Source organism: Gossypium hirsutum, chromosome D01, assembly GCF_007990345.1.
Source record: "Gossypium hirsutum isolate 1008001.06 chromosome D01, Gossypium_hirsutum_v2.1, whole genome shotgun sequence".
Lineage (NCBI taxonomy): Eukaryota > Viridiplantae > Streptophyta > Magnoliopsida > Malvales > Malvaceae > Gossypium > Gossypium hirsutum.
Window position 1 is genome coordinate 2,028,314 of NC_053437.1, and position 21,690 is coordinate 2,050,003.

Here is a 21,690-nt window from a genome sequence, read left to right on the forward strand (position 1 = left end):
ATTAATTTTGTTGGACAATGACTAGAATACCATAACTTTAGAAAGTAAAATAATTTTGTCTTTTTACATCTTTTATATAAAAATAGAAAAAGCAGAATGACTTATTTAGCCCTTCAACTTTGCAAAAAGGGTCATTTTAGCCCTTCAACTTTTTTCAGCCTCTTTTAGCTCTTCAAATTACCGTGTTTGTCATTTTAGCCCAAAATGGATGAAAAATACATGATAAAATTTGAAGTTAAATATTACAATTTTTAATATCTTTATTTCATCATTTTAACTAAATTCTCATTTGTTATTTATATCAAATTTTTATAAATGTATTTGTTACAAATTTTATTTTTCACTGTGCATGAGTTTTATGCACAGTCAACGAACAACATAAGATCTAATTATTGGTAAAATAAAAAATAATGGAATATTTATAAATAAATACTGTAACTTTATTTAAACATACACTTGAAACTCAATATAAAATCATAAATCTTTATCTGTAAATTGTAAACTCGAAATTTAAGAAAAAATAATTATAATTAATATTTAATTATGTTTAAATTAAATTGTTAATATTTATTTATAACTCTTTCACTATTTTTTTGTTTGATCTAATCGTGTTGTTATTGATGGTGATACACTAAACTCATTCTCTGACAAGACCCTCATTATAGATTTATACCTAAATTTCAAAACATCCTAATTACATCCTTAAACTGTCGATGTTATATCAATCAAGTTCTTTCATTATTAAAATCGTTAATTTAACCATTAAATGACACGTTAAATCTTATATGGCATAATTTAAAATGAAAATGGTAAAGAAAGGCAAAATGTTGTCACATAACTATTACAAGTAAAAACTAAAAATAAAGTTAAAAAAAAGAGAGTGAGTGAGTGATAAAGTTTCTATAAAAGTTTCAAAAAAACCTCAAAAACAAGATTTTTAAAACCCACTTTTACAATATTCATTTTAAATTATACCACATGAGATATGACGTCTAACATAGGTTAAATTAGTAATTTTAGTCCTTCCTCATGATATATCAAGGGTGTAGACAAGGGGATAAGGGGATAGGTAGCGGCCTTGCCCCCTCCTCACAAAAATGTTAAATATGCATTTTAGTCATTTAGAAATTTATGAAATTAGAAGTTAATATAATATTAAAATTGTATTGTGACTCTCCCAAAAAATTATGGTTCATATTTGGCCCACTAAAGATAATTTTCTAGCTTCGTTCCTAATTGATATTAGATTGATAATTTGAAAATGTATATAAAATGTTTTAAAATTTAGGGACTAAATTAAAATTAAGATCATAATTTAAGGATGTTTGATAGGATTAACTCGTATTTATATAAAAGTAGAATTTTATGTTTGGCCATGTGGAAAATAAAAGGAAAGCAAAAATTTGGAGGAGGTTAAGTTAGTTAGAAGAAGAAAACTTGGGAGCAAGAAAAGAAGAGCGAAAATGTCTCCTTTCTCTCCCTTTCACCACTTACTCTCCTCTCATTTCGCCACTTCTCCCTCACTCTGTTTTTTTTTTTCTCATTCTCTCCAATCCATTTCCACACCAAATCATCAATCAATCAACAACCAAATCCTAATTCAAATAAATAAGCCATTGGGATCATGTATTTTGAGTTTGGAAATTTGGGTTCTTATTTTCATTTGATGGTCATCTAAGACTAGTGGTGGGTTTTTTTTGGATGAAGGTACAGTAAACTTGGGGATTTTGATTGTTTGATGAACGGCCACATGCATCTATGAAGACAAGGTCAAGGGAGCCGCCATTTCACTACCTGATGATTGAGTGCCTTCGTCTTTCCCGGTTTCCTTTTAAATGGAATGGCAGATCTTGTTCGTTATGGCAATTCTGAACGCGACATTGAGCAAGTAATTTTCTTTTTTGTTTAAGTATTCATATTTGGCATTCATATTCAAGTGATATTTGAATAAAATATTTTATGAATTTTCCGATTATGAAAAATTTAGAAAGAAAATAAATATATTGTCTGCTTGTATACTAATTCCCTTATTTGATGATAGTGGAGAGGAATTAGTATAAAATTAATTTAGATTTTTTTTGAATTTTTTTGTATGATTTATATTTGTATAATTTGAATGTTTTATTTCATATGTTAAATGACTAATTTTAACATTATCTAAGAATAATGTTCTCAATAAATACTATATATAATGGATTGATATGAAATTTATGTGCCATGCTCATAGTATATATAGTTTATAATTGATTAAACATCTCTATAATACCAATCAATAATATTTTTTAGAGGTTTAAAAGTTGAAAATAGTTTAAACATTCTTCATTTACTTGCAATTTGAATTTACATGAATAGACTATAAAATATAATAATTTGATTAGCGTAGAAAAAAAATGATCAAACTATCTACAGCTAAATTAATTTTACATTGATATAATTAAATCCTTTCTCATGTGTGTGTTTGTTTATATTTAGATGAAAGTAAGAGGATTCTATAATAATCCAAAAGATTTTGATCTACTTGTATGTGTTGTTTATTTTTAATTTCTTACCCTTTGTTTTGAAGGCAATTATTACTTTGAAAAAGGGCACTCAACTACTCAAATATAGCCGTAAAGGAAAACCTAAGTTTCGAGCATTTAGACTTTCCCCGGTGAGTTACTTTCTCTTCAATCTCATTATATATCAATGTACTTTTGGCTGTGGAATAAATGCATTATCGTTCTATGTTACTCGAACTTGGATGTAAGTGTTAGACACTAGTTCGTTCTGGCACTAATATGTTCTATGTTTTTCTACAAATTTGGAGGATTTTTAGAAGGTTATATTCCCATATTCATGTTCAGATATGCATAGGACATGAGTAAAAAATGAAGAGTCGGAGTAACGTACTTACAAGGTGTTTGTAGTTCTATAATATGGATTTTTGTTGTAGTACAATCATCTGGGTTTAGCGTTTTGGACTTGTGATGATGTGTGAATCAAGGTCATAACTTATCCTAGTGGATGGCTGACATTTTAAGTTTGATGAACAACTATAGATAAGTTCTTCACATAATTTGTTTGAATAAGTTCGAGTAACATAGATAAGCAAGATGGGCATTTATGTAGCTCTAAGTCATACAAATACATATATGCATGTGCATGTGGGTGTGTGTGTGTGTGAGTTCTCTTAGAAAGCAGCTATCATTAGAAAAGCATATACAGTTCTCTCAGTAATCTTAAGTGCATATATGATTTCAGTTTTAGCTGTATTAACAGGATGAAACGACATTAATATGGTTATCACGTGGAGAAGAGAAGAATCTGAAATTAAGCTCTGTCACTCGTATCCTTCCTGGACAGAGAACTGTAAGTTTAATTTCAGCTTTTCATTTTTCCCATTTAATGGTGAATGTTGCAGTTTAAATAGCCTTATTTTTCTATGTCATATCACTAAGATTTCAATGCAAAGAAAAGAAAAAAAAGGGTTAAAACCACAGTTTGCCAAATTCTACAGGCTGTTTTTAGAAGATTTTTGCGCCCGGAAAAGGAGTACTTGTCATTTTCACTTCTATATAATAACGGTGACAGATCTCTTGATTTGGTTAGTACCAGTTATCTAGTAATCTGCTATTTATTTTATATTCAGTTGAATGGTAAATTTGAATACAGTGATTGCTGTTGTCTACCTCAATAGATCTGCAAGGACAAAGCTGAGGCTGAAGTGTGGTTAGCAGGTCTTAAGGCATTGATTGGACAAAATCGAAATAGGCGAGCCAAAAGTGATTTAAGTGATGTGAGTTCTGCTTTCCACATACATATGCATATAACAGAACTGTAACTTCATCGATTAGGAGAGAGCTTTGCCCTGATTTAAAGTGGAGCAATCTGTCTGACATATTTCTAGGAAAGAATAACTAAAAATTGCATCTGATACGGTCTTTTGGATGATGTATACAGGATGAGCGTCCATTATAGTTACAAGAGTTTAGTGAATGTATGCCTATATTTGTTGCTTGTTCATTAGACTTGTATCTTTATTGACTGACTTCAATATCATTTGTGACAGCTACAAGACGGTTTCTTTCAAAATGGTCGCCCATTTGGTGTAGCTCTAGATTTCAGCCCTAGTATTGCCAGCAGTAGTGCGTCTATAGATCTTGGGGGCTCAGATGCGGGGTCAGAACGTGCAAGTATGCAGGTGAGATCTAGCGGTGCAGATGGCTTCCGAATTAGTGTTTCAAGCACTCCTAGCTGTTCAAGTGTTGGATCTGGGGGTCCAGATGACATAGAATCATTAGGTGATGTTTATGTATGGGGAGACGTTTGGGCTGATGGATCAGATGGGACTGTAAGCGCAGTTTCACCAAAAATCGATGTGCTAACTCCTAAGCCCTTGGAATCAAATGTAGTCCTTGATGTTCATCAGATAGCTTGCGGTGTAAGACATATTGCTCTCGTAACAAAGCAGGGTGAAGTTTTCACCTGGGGTGAGGAATCAGGTGGAAGACTTGGCCATGGAATTGAAAAAGACTTTAGCCGCCCCCGATTAGTTGAGTTCTTGGCAGTAACTAATGTGGAATTTGTTGCATCCGGAGAATATCATACATGTGTTGTATCTACAGCTGGTGATTTATTCACTTGGGGTGATGGTACTCATAATGCTAGACTCCTTGGCCATGGCACCGATGTTAGCCATTGGATCCCAAAGAGAGTTTCTGGGGCATTAGAAGGACTGCAAGTCTTATCCATCGCATGCGGCACTTGGCATTCAGCTCTGGCAACTTCTAATGGCAAGCTATTTACATTCGGCGATGGAACATTTGGTGTTTTGGGCCATGGAGATAGGGAAAGTGCTGCATATCCAAAAGAAGTTCAACTGTTGAATGGCCTAAAGACTATTAAAGTTGCATGTGGGGTATGGCATACAGCAGCTATTGTTGAGGTTTCAGGCCAGTCTGGTGCTAACATTTCATCGAGAAAGTTGTTCACCTGGGGTGATGGCGATAAACACCGGCTGGGTCATGGAAATAAAGAAACTTATCTACTTCCAACCTGCGTCTCTTCACTAATTGACTACAACTTCCACCAGCTAGCCTGCGGACATACTATTACAGTTGCACTTACTTCATCAGGTCATGTTTTTACCATGGGGGGTACTGCATATGGTCAACTAGGCAACCCAGGTTCTGATGGAAAATTACCATGCCTGGTACAAGAAAAACTGGTAGGTGAATTCGTGGAAGAAATTTCTTGCGGAGCATATCACGTTGCTGTACTGACATCAAGAAGTGAAGTATTCACTTGGGGAAGAGGTGCCAATGGAAGACTAGGACATGGTGACATAGAAGATAGAAGAACTCCAACACTGATTGAATCATTGAAGGATAGACATGTCAAAAATATATCATGTGGTTCAAACTTCACTTCCTGTATATGCATCCATAAATGGGTCTCGGGTGCTGACCAGTCGGTTTGCTCGGGCTGCCGGCAGGCATTTGGTTTCACTAGAAAGAGGCATAATTGTTACAATTGCGGACTGGTGCATTGCCATGCTTGCAGTTCCAAGAAAGCATTGAAAGCAGCATTGGCTCCAACTCCTGGAAAACCTCATCGTGTTTGCGATGCTTGCTACATAAAACTGAAATCTGCTGAAGTTGGTAATGCTTCAAATTTGAATAGAAAATCTGCTGGTCCACGTCCCTCAATTGATGGCAGGGAAAGATTAGATAGAGGAGAGATAAGGTCTTCCAGGCTTTTGCTCTCTCCCAACACAGAACTGGTCAAATACCTTGAGATAATGACAGGTAAACCCGGGACTCGATTCGATGCTGCTTCTCAAATGCGAGGTTCCCAAGTCCCATCAACTTTACAGCTAAGGGATGTCGGACTTCCAAGTACATTTGTTGCTTTTCAAAATGCTTTTAAACCGGCTACTCCTCCAGCAACGCCACCAGCTCAGTCCCCTATTAACTCAAGATCTAGCTCACCGTACTCAAGGCGACCAAGTCCTCCACGCTCCAGTACAAATACATTTTCAAAGAACGTTATCGAAAGCCTGAGGAAGTCAAATGAACTTCTGAACCAAGAAGTGTCAAAACTGCAAAATCAAGTACCAGTGATATACCTATTTGCTGTTCTGTTATGATCATTACACACTGCTTGTGTTATCCATGCAGCTTGCTATCAAAAGTAATTTCTTTTTCTCTACTTTTTGAGTGATTACAGTTAAAAAGTTTGAAGCAGAAATGTGGTACGCAAGACACGGAGATTCTGAAACTACGGAAAAATGCTCAAGAACATGCTTCATATGCTGCAAAGGAATCATCCAAGTTTAAAGAGGCCAAGGAAGTTGTGAAATCCATCACAGATCAGGTACATTAAGTTTTAACTCAACATTTCAGTTTGCCTTTTGACATAAACCGGCACCATCTACAACGATACCTACTGATAGTACAATTCGATATTGTTATACAGTTGAAGGAAATAATAGAGAAGTTGCCTTCTGAAGTTTCTGAAAGTGAAACCCTTAAAGCTATAAATACACAAGCTGAAGCATTCTTAAAAACTCATGGAACAAATGAAGCATCAATGGAGTCTTCAAATGATCAGAGGATGGAGTATAGTGTGGACACCACAGCTGTCCCATCTAACTATAGCTCAGAAAACGAATCAAGATCATCCGAGGCTTCAGCGGTTAGAGGTGGTGTAGAAAAGGAAATTACCGAGCAATTCGAACCTGGAGTCTACATCACTTATGTTAATCATCGAAATGGAGGGAAGATCTTCAGACGAGTTAGATTCAGGTACTTTTAGACAGGTTCAGGGCAAGTTATAGATTTTTTTTTTTTTGCTTACAATCTTACTGCAGATAAACATGGTTGGATATGTAGAACAAGTTCTGAAATAACTCCACATCTTTGTCTCACACTCAATTTCGCATATACATGCATCGCACAGACACGAACATACACATGAGAATTGTACCATGGACACCTATTGATTTGCATGATGAGGTCTTAATCTCACTGCCTTATATCGACTTCAACATTCTTTTTCTTTTCACAGCAAACGAAGGTTTGATGAGACACAAGCTGAAGAATGGTGGAGCAAAAATAAAGATAGGGTGCTTAAAAGGTACAGTCCACATGCAACTAAATCGGCTTCTTCAACGGCATCATCCCTTACTCAACCACCACCACCACCAGTTGTTGATGAAACCACAGAAGCAGCACCTCCTCCTTAAACTTAGTTTCATAAAACTTGGTAATGTAGAATAGAAAAAATATCAAGTGGCTATCTTGATTCGCGATTGCAGCAATATTACGGATCAACAATTAGCGGATGTATTCGGTTTTAGAAAAAAAAGATTTAGCTAATGGATAAATTAGGATACAAGGAATTTCCATCACTTTACAGGCAAAGAAACAACTCCTTGCTCTCTCCAGAGACACCATTTCCATTAAGGGAAGAAAAGAAGGTACATGTAACTGTTTGTTACTCATTCTTTGTTTCTTATTCTTTTTGTTTTGATCATGTATCAATCATTTAAACCAAATTCTTGGTTGTATTGGACACTGTTTTATTACTTTATAAATGCATGCTTTTATATACATAAATACATATGTATAGGAAAATAGAATGAATGAATGGTTAATATTTATTATAAGCAAAACTTATATACATATATATACACACATAAACTAAGGTAAGATAATTAACTCGATATCTAGCTTGAGCAGCTCGAGTTTGTCTAAACAATAGATCAAAACTTTTTATTTTGAAGCTTATAAACTTAAACAGCTTACGTGTCTTATTTTTCATTATGCTATAAAGGGAATATAAAGAAATACCAGAATTTTGATAAGAAAAATTGCAGCAAGCAAAGCAATATCCTGCTATTAAACTCACTATAAAATATGTAATATAGCAAACAAAGATCTCTCAACTGATCTTAATCTTTTTAATCATTTGTAAATAAAAGAAAAAATTACAAAAAAAGAACAACCTGCAGAATGTTTGATGACAAAAACTAACAAAAATCCATGATTCAATATCAAATTCAAGATGCATTCTCCTTTTTCAGCTTAGCAAGTTCTTGCTTGATGACTCCGGACCTCTGCAAAACCGTATTACAGCTCGTCAAGCTTCGATTGAAGTTTTGAGGAAGTGCTTTCAAGAAAAGAACTCTGGTATAAAACGGGTAGACACAATAGGGGTTGTATCGGAAACTGACCTTGATCTTAGCCAACATAAGCTTGAACCTATCAAAGTCGTTGAGAGATGCTCTTCTCTTCTGGACAATCAACTTTCTACCCCACGAGCTACTTTCCCATTTGTTCTTAACATCTGCAAGTTAACATAAGAGTGATAAGAAAGAAAACATATCTTCAAGAAAAAACATTACAAATGCTGGTGAAAGCTGTCGTCGTCCTTACCAGCCTTCTCCATAGCTTCGATCAATGTCTTCTTCTTGGGAACACGGGGAATGTCAATTGTGATATCTGTCAATGTAAGCCTCTTGAAGTTCATTTGGCCTCTTACCATATCCGGGGCATCAACAAGTGCCTGCCACATTAAAAATACAGTCACTTCTTACACGCACATCTCCAAATAACACCTATAGGACTTCAACTAGACTCGTTGGCTGATAAAGCTCCTCATTTTTCCTTTCTCTAAGCTAACATTGCTAATCATGTACAATGGCATGCATATATGTACCATTATTAACCGGGTCAACGAATGCAGTCACCTGATCCATATAAAGTTAGACTGATGTTTTTCTCCGAATGTTTCAGTTTTCTTCTTGAGGTATCCTTGTCCGACACAAACACCTCAAACCCGAGATGGGTAACACAGTCCTGACCCTCCAAATATACGGCAAAAATTATCACGCAATCTTAAAACATACTTATATCCAACATTCTCTCCCAAGTCCAAGAACTTAGGGTTAGCACAGGTCTTAAAATACCTAAGGCTCTTTGAACCGGATCGGACTGACCAAGGTAGCGGTCTGGAGTGGGACATTGAACCAATTGACCCAGGAACTGGTACGAAGAGGTTGAACCAGATTTTTAATGTTTTTATGAATTTTTTAATGTTTATTCAATCAAGAAAGGCAGAAGGGTCGCTTGACTGATTCAACCACCAGTCCGGTTCTAAAAACCTTGAAAATAGCACATGGCACAGGGCAGATTCATTTCTGCATCAATTCGCCCATGAAATAAAAATATAAACATTGAGAATCCATTTTTATCCAAACTCTAGAGAAACAAAAAACCCAAATTAAAATCAATCTAAGGAACAAAATCCATTAGAAACCCTAAAACTCATGATGCAAACATTGAAATTCCCCCTTAAAACACCCATTATATATTGACTACAAAAAGATAAAAAAGCAAAATGCCATATTCTGTATAAAATCTGGGGAAAAAAAAGAAACATACCCTGTTCTGGTCGACGACATCAACGATGACGACCAACTTGCCGTAGTCTTTGCCGTAGTTAACGAGAGCAACTCTCCCGATCTCGACGTATCTCTTGAACGGCTGCAAGAATCAAAGAAAAAAATTAAAAATGCAGGTAAAAGACTAAGAAACATGGAAAAAACTAGTAACTTTAGTAGATATTGGAGAAAAAAAAAACTCACCATTTTTGGTGTTTGTGTGTGTGTGATAGTGTTGGAGATGGAAGAGAGTGGCTGAGAGGGAATTAAAATAGAGGAGTTAGGGTTTATATATAGTATAGGGTGATTTAATAGAGGATTCTTAAACGTTGGTCAACTAGGTTTTTTTGGGATAAAGCGATATTTAGTCCTTAAACTTGGTAATATGTTTTAATTTGGTCCTTGAATTTTTCACACTAATTCTAAAATTTGGTAATTTTTCTCGATATGCTTTCTGAACTTGAATTCTATTAAGACATGAAACTTTAAATTTTTTTAATTTTTTTAAAAATTATAGATTATAGATTTTATACTTAAACAAATTAAAAATTAATTTTAATCGTTAACCTCATTAATATTTCATCAAAATTTGCTTACCATTACCCAGTTAATAATAAATTTCTTTTTTGTTTTGGATCATAATAAAGGCGATTGATTAATGGAAAATTTTCAATTCGGGCCCTCTCAAAAGTAATACTTCAATTTACGTCATTTTAGGCTTTTGATTAAATGGAAAATTATCTTTTGTGGCCATTTCAAAAAATTAATAATTCAATTTAAGACTTTTCAATATATTTTTTAGCTTTGGCCCCTCTAAAATTTTATAAATTTATCTCGACCCTCTTGATACATAATTCCTGAATTCACTCTTGAATGTCAACTATTGAACTAGGATTTTTATATCGAAAATGTAAAAATACTTTTTTAATTACATTGACTAAATCTCAAAATTCACTCAAGTATAAGGACTGATATCAAAATTTGACCAAAACAAAATGACAAGGCGAATGCAAAGCAATGGCATTGCCATTGAGCTAGAATCCAAAGGAATGGTGTATTTTGTAACTTCTTAGTGTCATCATGTTCATGTCATTTTTTAAAAATTTAGGTCTGGACATCAATTGTTCAGTCATATTCATGTCATGTAATGGTATCCAGACATTTTGAACAGAGTGCGGTATTATGTTAGCACTCAAAATCTCGAGACATATACATGCATGCATGCGTTCATGTCATGTATAAGTTATGAACCAGGCAACAATTCTTAAAAAGAAACAGATCTCCATACATAATATCCAACCAGCATAGATATACCAGATACAAACATTTCATTATTAACATACATTATTTGCTTATTTCTTTTTCGCAACGAAACGAAAACCATAAGTAAACAAAAGCAGGGGACTAGGTAAACACTGGTACCAGTTTGATCCAGCTGGTTGAATCATTGTATGGTGGTCATATATTCAAACACTTTGTTCAATCATCCATGAAGGAATATGCAGAACGGAAACCTTTGTATGGATCTCCAAGTGTACCGAAATTACCAGCTCGCGAAAATACAACCTGCAATCACATACACCAAGGGATTAATATCTTAGCTTTAACATCTTAGATTCACATTGCATTAACAGATATGTATGGAGTTTTACCTGGTAATCTATAAGGGTTCCTGTCTTAAAACCAGCAGCACAGTAATCGAAATAGTATTCCCATGTCCGCATGAACTTCTCGTCGAACCCCAAAGCCAGAACTTTGCTGAGGAGGAAACAAGAATATGTTAGTTTTCATTGAACCCCAAAGATGATTTCTGTGCGAATCGAAATCGGCACAATGTGTAAATACCTTGTGTTTTCCAGGAAAAGTTTTCTCCACCATCTTAGTGTGTGGTAATAACTCATTCCTATGTTTTCCACATGCTCCACACTGCACTCACAATAATCTTTGATCAATTTGTGTTGTAGAACAAAGGACAAAGCATGATTGATTTGTCTAAACAACAATGGATGTTACCTGAATCTTGTTGCAGCAGCCATGGCTGATAAATTCCTATCCAAAGAAAGCAGGGTTCCACCAGGGAATATATATTCCTTAAGAAAACCAGCTGTTTGCTGGATTTCTTTGGAAAGCTCCTCTGGGATAGATATGAACTGAAAAAAAAAATACAAAACAAAAGACCACCCTTGGACATTAATGAATTGTTTTGGCCTAATATTGTAGAAAAATAAGCAATGAAGAACAGACAATTGGAGTTTTGAAGTTACTATAAAAGCTAATACAAAGGCAACAGTACTATTTTCACCATTTTAACATTACCTGTAGAACGAAAAGTCCATCTTCTTTCAGTAATTGATCACAGCATCTGTAAAATTCCTCAATATATTCTTCACCAACATGTTCTACCATCTCTCTAAAGAATATAATTGCAAAATGTTAAAACTATATGACATGTAATTACTAATTATAGTTAACTGAGGGAATTTATAACTTACACAGATATGATTCTGTCAAATTGGTGTTCCTTAGGTAACTGGCGATAGTCACAGAGAAGTATTTTGATGTTATCCTGATGATAAGAACTTGTTAAATATGGGAAAAGAAGGTGCAGATTATTTTTTCACTAAGTCTAAAAGAACAAGAAATTTGCAGACAGAAGTCATTTTCAGACATGGATACCTCGAGTCCGGCTTCCTTCACTTTTTCTTGAGCATATTTCAGTTGCTGTTCTGATAGAGTGATGCCAGTATATTTGCATCCTGTTCTTTTCACAGTTTCAATAGCTAAGCTTCCCCAACCGCACCCAATGTCGAGAACTTCATGCCATTTCTCTATCCTTGTCTGTATGTATCAGAAAACAACTCAATCAAATAAATGATCATAGCAAAGGAAAATGAAGAATACGGATTAGACCATCATGGATTCTCACTTTCTCAATTAGAGAACTGATTTTTCTTCGCTGTGCAACGTCCAAATGTTCTTCTCCTGTCTGTAAAGCAACTTAATATTAGTGTCACAAATCTCGAAAAGGATAAAATCCCAACATGACATGGAAAACAAGTCCTTTGTTCATACACTTTAAAAGAAGAAAAATCATAGAAGTTGGGATACTGACCCTAAAGACTCCAGAAGAGTATTGCATCATTTTGCCCAAGTATAGAGAGAAAAGTTCATTACTCTGCAAACACAATTAGCAGGGAATTAGTTAGCTTTGATTTGATAAATCCAATAGCAAATAGTCTTCTACGTTGGTAGTACTAGGTAACACCAAATTACAAAGACAACTAGTTCCTTAACAAAGAGTTATCCGGATAGAGTTTGCAACTGTGTAATAAAAATAACATGTTGGAGGTTGAATAATCAATATGGCGTTCTAATACGTTGAAATTGGAGTCATGATCAATTACCAGATCATAATGACGAGAAATGTTCCTACGAGCTTGTGTAATAGTATTCTGTCTCAAGAGATGCTTCACAAAATACTTTGCAGATGATATACTAGCTGTTAATAGAGCAGGTGACCACCAAGTCCTGCAACCAAATAAATGTCCATGCTTAATAAACCGATTTTATTTATGGATTCTACCAGTATTGCAATCTATATTCTTCTTCAAGCTTATAATGAACCTTCTTTTATTCGACCCTGAGGCAGCTGAGTTCTCTTTATTGGCAACAAGAATCTGCAAAGTTATCAATGAAGATTATGATAAATCATAACTAACCTAATTTATTGTATGTATAGGCACAGATCTTGATAACCTTTTCTTACCCGGAAAAGATTAAGAAGGCCATCATTTTCATCAAGAAAAGAAAAATCTCCATGGATATATGCGTCTGCAAGGCCTATATCAGCTTCTTTCATGATCTGGGGGGAAAGCACATATAATTCTCATAAGCAAACGTGACAATAGAGTTTAATATTAACAACTAAACCAACTGAATTAAGATTAAGTAATGTGTGGTGTGTACCCTCCAGTAAAACTGAGGATTATGCACTTTCAGAACTGTTTTAAGAGGACACTTTTCCATGTTTCCTTTGAAAGTGAAAATTCTGCCTCCTTCCTCTAAGAAACTGATGATAGCCACATGGTCAACTGTGTCAAATTCAAGTAGAAAAACATGCAGTGAACTAACAAAATGCTTAAAACATTGAGTGATAATATTTAAGAACTCACATTACGCAGCCCATAGATATATATTGTTGAAAGAATTTAGTAACAAAGAGGCGTGCCGTTGTTTCCATGAAAGAGGGTGACATATTCTTTGGTAAAGATGGTGACAAGTTCTTTGGACTGTGCAAAACAGAAGAATGCTTTCCCAAGATACCATGTGCAGCATCCATACCAGCCTGAGAAAAAAAGAGCACCTTAGAAAAATGCTTTGTGGATTCTTGTCCTTTCATTGCAGCCTAAACTAAAGGAATTTATCTTGCTGAAATAAAATTGAATCATAAGTAAGAGTTAAAAATAAGCATAAATTACTAGGTAGGTACCTTTAGTTCATCCTGATTGAAGTCATAGCCTGAAATAATTGTAAACAGATACTCAGATGAAAGGCAGGTGACATGATGCTTTATTATCTTATAATGACAGCTAATGAAGGTTTTAGAACACAAGGAATATAAAATCTCAGTACTTCACTAATCTATAACTAGTAGAAGAGTACTAAAAGAGCTAGTTTCATCCCTTGATAATTTACTTTTCCCCAAAATTTTGGTCCAAAATGTTAACTAATTTCATGAGGAAAAATCTCACCACAGAACCAGATTCCTCTCTTTCCCTGAATCTGACCAAGCTCAAGTAAAGCTTTTGATGCAGCAACAGAGGGAATTGCATGGCCGGTTGACCACTTAAGTAAGGTATTCTTTGGGGTATGGTCTGGATTGACAGTCACAAAAAATGGCTCACTTGTTTTCCCAATATTCTGAAAAAAGAATAAGAACCTGTCAGCATTACTCAAGTTATAACTTGATAAACAACCAAGTATTTTAGTAATTCTGATGAAACAAATGGCATCTGACAAGAATCTTCTATGCTTCCCTAGATGTTAGGCAATATTAGCAAACTTAATTTTTTGACATACCTGTAGTGCATTGAGCCAGTATGTTAAGAATGCATTATTTTTGCTACTATTGAGAAAATTCAATGCACTCCAAGCTGATTTGTTTTGTGGCATTAAAGTGCTGTCCTGGTGAAGGAAAATATCACTGCCAAGAGAAACAATTGATTAGATTTCATGAATTTTAGTAGCTCACTTTAAATAAACTGAAGAACATGCAAAATAGATTAGATTATACATGCATATTAATTTTGAGACGTTCCAAGGCATACAGATCAACGAGGGAGTACAAATTTTAGTACCTGGTAGCATATTGGAAAGCACCCAGTACTCTTGTTTCTTCAAATGTTGCTTGGTTTCCTAATAAGTTTAGGGCAGTGGGAGCATCGACAGCCATTATGCATCCATTGTAAGTTTCTTGGAAACCATCTCCACAGACCATGGTGGTATCTGTCCATCCATTTATACACAACTATCCTTAGAGGTCTGTAAAATCTCTGATATGAACAACGTCATATTTTTCCTGGTAAATATTGAACGATGGACGGTTTTCAAGGCAAACACTCACCATTATCAACAGGCAAAACAGATTGTACTTCACAACCTAGTTTAAATTGACAACCTTTAGTCTCCAGCACTTCCCTAACCTGATTTCATTGAATTGGTATATACTTGTAATTAGCTTACATCAATAGAATCTTAAGTGGAGAGTTTAGGAAACTAGAAAAATGCTCACCCTTTTAACAAAATGTGAGTGCCCTTTGATAGTCAACCACTGTGGCTGCCCAAATAGCTGAAGATGGAAAAGGAAAACAAAAAGATCAACAAACGAAACCGACACATTGGGTTTTATATAGGAAGAGTCTTATGCAAATTAAGCCTACAATATGATAGCCATATATAAATACTAAGTAGTATGCATTTAGGAAAATAATCAAACACCTGGTACAAATGATGAGTACGGCAAAATGAAAGGATGGAAAAAGCTGAAAAGCTCATAACATCTTCCTTGGAGCTTGACCACATTGAACCACATATAGGAGCCTACTCAAATTTCAATATTTTCCATTGATTAATTCCCATAATTAATATAAAAAAAAACCCCTCAATAATGAGATAAAATACTCACCAGATAAGTGTTTTGAAAATTTTCAGAGTAGCCCTTTGAGTTTATAAACTGTCCCAAGGTCTCAGTACGATCAATGTCTGGGTTGTTCTCAAGTGATCCAAGGTAACTGCAACACACAAAGTCCAAAATGTTTCATTTGATAAAAACATGTACTAATGTAAGATAACTCGGAAGAGGCAATAGCTGACCTTTCGACATCATTGCCGAATTTGATGATCTCTCTGAGGCTTTGCCAATTGAAAGGGTTCAACAGTTTCTTCTTTTGAGCAAAGTAATTGGAAAATCCATATTGGCTGCACCATTCATAGCCATTGTTGCCTTTGTCATGGCTTATAGAGAATGAAACATCGGATGTTTCTACATCAACACCAAGGCTGTCGAACATATTCAACAGTGTTGCATATCTTGCCTGTCATGTTTTTTTTTCATACAATTAATAAATTTCATGCATTGTTTCGTATACTACAAACATATCTACAATAGCTTCATCAAAAACATTGAAAAAAAAAGTGTTTGAATTCATAACAATAGAATCCATGCATTTGTTTCCATGATCTTAACAAGTGTTATTTGAATTGAATCGGATCCGTTGATCGCTCTAGATATAGAAGTGAACCGACCTTGAATAAATTGTTCAAAACTAAAGAAAATCGAAAATTTATAAAAATATTGAATTATTTTATAAATTTTAAATATGTTCTTTAATTTTTATGAAATTTTAATTAATTATTTAAAATTTTAAATAATTATAATTATTATAATAATGAGACGGCTCACATTTTTCCGTACACATACGGACGTGAGCTCCCTCCCAAATAATTAATATTTTATAAAATACAAAGAGAAGCTATTCATTTATATATACATATATATATATAAAATTAAAAATGCATCGATTAATTAATAGAGCTGGTAAAAACGACAGGTTAATATATTTTTTTTCATTATTAAAATTAATTTTAATTTTTTTAAAAAAAAGTCTCTACTGGCAAACTATAAATTGTATAAATATAACTTTAAAATATTAATAATTAATACTGGTTACAGTCATAATAATATAAATATTTATACTATATATTAATTCTGTCAACCGGTCACAAATTTAGTTGAATAATAATTAAAATATAAAAAAATGTAGGGATTTGAACTTTAAACATTATAGTTTTTAACATCTCTACCGGGGGCGTAGCCAAGGGGGCTGGCAGGGGCCCCGACCCCCTAAAATGAAAATTTTCTATTTAGGCTTTTTAAATTTAAAAGAAATTAAATTAATAAAGATAAAATTACATTTTGGCCCTCCCTAAAAATGATAAAAATTTAATTTAATCCTTTAAAAATTATAAAGATATAGGCTATTTAAATGGTAAAATTATATTTTTACTATCGTAAAAACTAAAATTTTATTTCGATCCCCTAAAAAAAATTTTCTGCCTTCACCCCTAATCTCTACCTGACCATTTCAATTAAAATTTTATTAGATTTTATATCAACTTTATATAAATATATTTGTTATATAATTCGAATTTTCATTTATATCGTGCGTGTACTATATATAACAAACATAAAATAATTAATAATTTTATCAAGATTTTCAGAAATTAGATCAGTGGTTGAATCGGTCTGACTAATTCGTTCTTATTTAAAAAAACAATATCCAAGCTTAATTCAACTGTTTACAAATCAACCAATTAGACTTTCTTTTTTTAGGATCGATACTAACCCAATGATTCAAACTTATTACCAACTCTGAAAGTACACCATAACACCAAGCGTACAAATACAATTTAATAATCATTTTTATTTATAAAAAATAATTAAAAACAATATTTTATATATATATATTTTATTTCACTATCGATCAATCACCATCCACAATAAATAAAAAGAAGCCCTATTGTCCATAATGGAGGAAGCAAAATATAGAAAGTCAAGAAATTCCAGGACTAACCAAAAACCCTGTTCAGCCGCCATAACAGAAGCACTAGCCACTAGATAAAGAAATTTGATACATTTTGAATAAAATTTCGACTTCAAGTTTTGTTTGACAAAAAAAAAATGTTGAAAGTGGTTTAGTAATTCGGTTTGATTTAAACTCGAAATTTAATTAAAATTTATTATAAATATCGATATATTTTTATAATTAAATTAGTGATTGATTTAATTTATCTGATTTAATTAAATAAATTATTAAAATAAAAAAAATCTGATTTTAATTATTTAACTTCTTTTTTCGAATCGATGTATCGGCTAATTTTTTATCCGACCAAAAAAACCACTTGGATAATAGAGCCAAAGGTACTTCAATGCCGAATTGGGTTGGATTTATAAAATGTTTGACTAAAATTATATTTATTTATTTTAATTTGATCAGGTTCAAAATAAGTGTCGTTTAAATTGAACCAGATTAAATTGATCGGATAGGGAATTAATCGAAAAAGTGATGTTGAACCGATTAGATTGTAAATCGGTTGGATCAATTGAACCAAAATTGTTAAATTTTTAATATTTTTAATCGAACCGACGAATCAATAACATGATCGATTTGATGATATGAGTCATTGAGAAAATGACTCAATCAAATTTGTATTTAATGGCAATTGGACTCTTAGTGTTTGTAGTTTGTCAATTCAACCCACTATTAGTGCATGTAATTGCATTATTTTTCTAAAGTATATAAAAAAATGTGGACGGCCAAGCAAAGAAAAAATATTTGTTGAAATTAATTTTTTTTAAATGTATGATTTTCTATTTATTTAAAAAAATCATTTAAAATGAGTAATAAAAAATTAATTGAATTTAATTAATTACAAAGATAAATATTAGATATTTTAAATATTTAAAAGCACATATACTATTTATTTACTTAATAAAAGCTTTTGGGTTTTGAAAAAATTTGGTTAGTGTGGTAGTATTTTAATTTGGTAAAGTTTAAATATTTTTTTTGGTGAACTATAATAATAAGGTAAAGTCCAAACAATAAACGTGATTAGTGTGACTCAAACTCAAGCCACACTTAAGGCGATGAACACTATTAACCATCAAGTCATCACATAAAATTTAAAGTTTAAATTTTTAAAAAAATTGATTAAATAATTAATTCTCAATTTAATTGATTAAATTACCGGATCAATAATAAATAAAATACATGCAAAATTAAATTTTTTTTTATCATGAGTAGTATTGGAAAGTAATTAATTCTCGATCACATGGTTAAAACGCAATTATTACGTTATATCTTGTCAAAAAAAATGTGAAGAAAAATGTTTGATGCTCTTAGGAATTTAGGGTTAGTACAAATAAAATTACTTGGCGAGTTATAAGATTATTTTTGTCGAAATTCTTTCAAATATTGAATAGAAAATAAACTTGGATAAATTATTTGTATTTTAAAAAAAAGAACACTGTTTTTATAATGTAATATGAAGAGAAAAATGGCGAGTTTGTATAATTTTAATATTTAAATAAATTTTAGATATTATAATTAAAAAGGAAATACTTGGTTTTATTGTATGCTTATTTAATAATAATAATAATAAACAAAGAAAAAGGCCTTACTGGATCGAGAAACAAGAAGCCAAGGTCTAAATCAAGGGCGTCGAAGTTAACAGTCTTTGCATAGCCGCCTAATTGTTCTTCTTTCTCGTAAACCACCACGTCCACGCCGGCTTTGACCAGTACGTAGGCCGAAACCAACCCTTTTATCCCACCTCCGATCACCGCCACTTCCATCACTGCCGCCGGTACACAGCTTTACCTGCATTTACGTCCAAAAAACACCCGACCCAAACTATCATTTTTCGTCAAAAAGTGAAAATTTGAAATGCAGCTGCCATGTTTGAGGAAAAACTACAAAGAACTTAAAACCTACGTTTAAATGGCTAGGAGAGTAAAGCCAAGAAAAACGGCCAATGGATTCCTTATTGCTTTCCCCAAGGTCATATATATAGGAAAAAAATGTTAAAACTCACCATCGAGGAGCAGCAAGACTTATTAAAATATATATTATCATTTACTTAAAAATAATTCACGCACATAAAAATTGTCATTAAAAATATTATCTCAAATTATTGGAGGATGGTTGATTCAGTGACTATTGTTTTTTTCTGCTGTAAATAGTCTAGTGTTTGTTATAATCCCATGAGTTGTTATCAATCACCGTCGCTTCCCACTAAATATTAAAAACACAAGGTAAGTTGCCATTTAATTACATGATTCGATAAAAGTATAATCTTTTTTAAAAATCATATTATTTAAGTTTTTAATTATTTTATTTTGAACTGTCTAAGTGAGCAAAGATTAATTTTTGACAAATTTTACGAAATGGGCATCTAACTTACATTGATTTAATACTTTGGTAATATCTTGAGCTATAGCACTCCAATTTGGGTCGATAATGTATTATTACAAAGGGAATTAGAAGATTTAAATTAGACTTATTTCACCACCCAAAATTGGCCTAGAAGTTTAGGACCCAAATATGCTAAAAACCTTGAAAAACTCCTTTAATTTATTAAGGGTATTTTTGTGAATTTTACTTTATAAATACATAGTTTTACCCTCTATATATTTTCTTTTTCTTGTTTTCTCTCATTTTTTAATAAGGAAAATGAGAGGAAATAAAATATAATAATTTTTTAAATGTCATTTTCATCCTTATTTGTTTTAATAATTTTTTTCCTTTGAAATTTCTCTTACTAATATGTTGAACTTATTCTATTTTTAATATTTTATTACTTTGTTGTAAATGGTTTTATTATTTTTTAAAATATTTTTTTATGAATTATTTCTTTTTACTTTTTATTTTTGTATCAAATTTAAAAAATATCAAAATTAATTTCTACATTTTTTAGAATTATTACAATTTTTTATTTTTAAAAATATATAATCAAACTAATAATTTTATCAAATTAATTTATACTTTTTTTGGTTAACACTTTTAATTATGATTTTATGAAGAACATTCATTTTCTATAATCTATAATCTAATTTAATTATTATATCTCTTTTAAGTAAGGTTATAATTGAAAAAAAAATATCGAAGCAATTCATTTTTACTTTCCCCCTCTTAGCCAAACAAAAAATATTAAAATTATTAAGCATAAGCTACATATGCAATTCAAGGTACGTGGATATGTGGTTTAGTCTAAATAAATTATGTCAATTTGTTTGCTGGCTTTTGATAAATTTATAGGCATTTATAATTATTTATCAATATAAAAAATAATAATGACGTTTGTCGATATGGATGCGTGCAGAACAGGATTACAAGTTTGACAAGTCGCAGATTTGGCCTAGGGCTCTAGACGAATAAAGAAAACTCGGAGTTTGATTAAACCTGTGATGCGAACTAGAGGTGATCATTCGTCCTAGGACCGGGCCCAACCCGAAATATGGGCCTAAAATTTTGTCTAGGCCCGGCCCGGGAAAAGATTCCTAAGCCCGAGCCCGACCGGCCAGACCCATTTTTTTTAGTAAACACCAAAATTGTATAAAAAACTGTAAAATATAATCAACCAATCAGAATATCCATACATTAACCAATCAACATATTTAATTTTATAACAAAATATAAATTGTAAGCTAAATTAAATTTTCAACAATTAGAAATGAAGTATCCTAAAAAGCAACCGAAGAAACATCATCCTCATCGTCCTTTTTGCAACCAATTTATTATATTCGGAAATGTATTTTAAAAATAAAAAAATTATTTTAAAAATACTTTAAAATAAAAAAATAAAAAATAAATATTTATTATATAAATACTAAATGTCTAATGGGAAATGGGAAATGTATTTTAAAAATAAAAAATATATATTTATTATATATTTGGGCCAGGCCGGACCCGAGCCAAAAAAATTTTACCTGAAGCTCGGCCATTTTCTAAATGCTCGTATTTTGCCCAAACCCATATTTCGGGCCTATATTTTTACCTGAACCCTCTTATATTTCAGGCGGGCTGTCAGGCCGGGTCGGGCCGGGCCGTCCAACCCATGATCACCTCTAATGCGAACCCGGTCGCATCATGTTTCGATACATCTCGACGACATCGGGATTGGCCTAAACTCAAGGGGCCCAAGTGCAA

At 32.7% G+C, this 21,690-nt stretch overlaps 3 protein-coding genes across 4 annotated transcripts; 1 reads left to right on the top strand and 2 right to left on the bottom strand.

The window, feature by feature from the left end:
* Positions 1-1,068: 1,068 nt before the first annotated feature.
* Positions 1,069-7,328, top strand: LOC121213714 (PH, RCC1 and FYVE domains-containing protein 1). Its single transcript, XM_041086706.1, has 9 exons — positions 1,069-1,888; positions 2,564-2,650; positions 3,259-3,348; positions 3,497-3,583; positions 3,677-3,775; positions 4,049-6,091; positions 6,208-6,354; positions 6,457-6,785; positions 7,048-7,328. Exons 1-9 carry the CDS (start codon positions 1,841-1,843, stop codon positions 7,223-7,225), a joined length of 3,108 nt encoding a protein of 1,035 aa, XP_040942640.1. The 5' UTR covers positions 1,069-1,840; the 3' UTR covers positions 7,226-7,328.
* A 524-nt stretch (positions 7,329-7,852) lies between these two features.
* LOC121213715 (60S ribosomal protein L14-1) lies at positions 7,853-9,769 on the bottom strand. Its single transcript, XM_041086707.1, has 5 exons — positions 9,629-9,769; positions 9,426-9,527; positions 8,418-8,547; positions 8,216-8,328; positions 7,853-8,098 (listed from the first exon to the last, which is right to left on the bottom strand). Exons 1-5 carry the CDS (start codon positions 9,629-9,631, stop codon positions 8,042-8,044), a joined length of 405 nt encoding a protein of 134 aa, XP_040942641.1. The 5' UTR covers positions 9,632-9,769; the 3' UTR covers positions 7,853-8,041.
* Positions 9,770-10,690: 921 nt separating this feature from the next.
* On the bottom strand, positions 10,691-19,617 carry LOC121213716 (tuberculostearic acid methyltransferase UfaA1). Of its 2 annotated transcripts, XM_041086708.1 has the most exons (25): positions 19,477-19,617; positions 19,164-19,362; positions 15,797-16,017; positions 15,609-15,714; positions 15,422-15,523; positions 15,216-15,272; positions 15,048-15,126; positions 14,782-14,929; positions 14,504-14,627; positions 14,176-14,344; positions 13,914-13,942; positions 13,597-13,769; positions 13,391-13,493; positions 13,191-13,286; positions 13,049-13,101; positions 12,829-12,952; positions 12,537-12,599; positions 12,351-12,410; positions 12,101-12,262; positions 11,917-11,990; positions 11,741-11,834; positions 11,438-11,574; positions 11,270-11,350; positions 11,077-11,182; positions 10,691-10,990 (listed from the first exon to the last, which is right to left on the bottom strand). In XM_041086708.1, the coding sequence occupies exons 2-25, from the start codon at positions 19,335-19,337 to the stop codon at positions 10,904-10,906; spliced, it is 2,622 nt and encodes an 873-aa protein (XP_040942642.1). In that variant the 5' UTR covers positions 19,338-19,362; positions 19,477-19,617; the 3' UTR covers positions 10,691-10,903. The 2 variants fall into 2 exon arrangements, with proteins under 2 accessions (XP_040942642.1, XP_040942643.1); XM_041086709.1 differs by lacking the exons at positions 14,176-14,344; positions 14,504-14,627; positions 15,048-15,126; ... (4 more) ...; positions 19,164-19,362; positions 19,477-19,617 and having other exon boundaries at positions 14,782-14,828.
* Between the last annotated feature and the right edge of the window lie 2,073 nt (positions 19,618-21,690).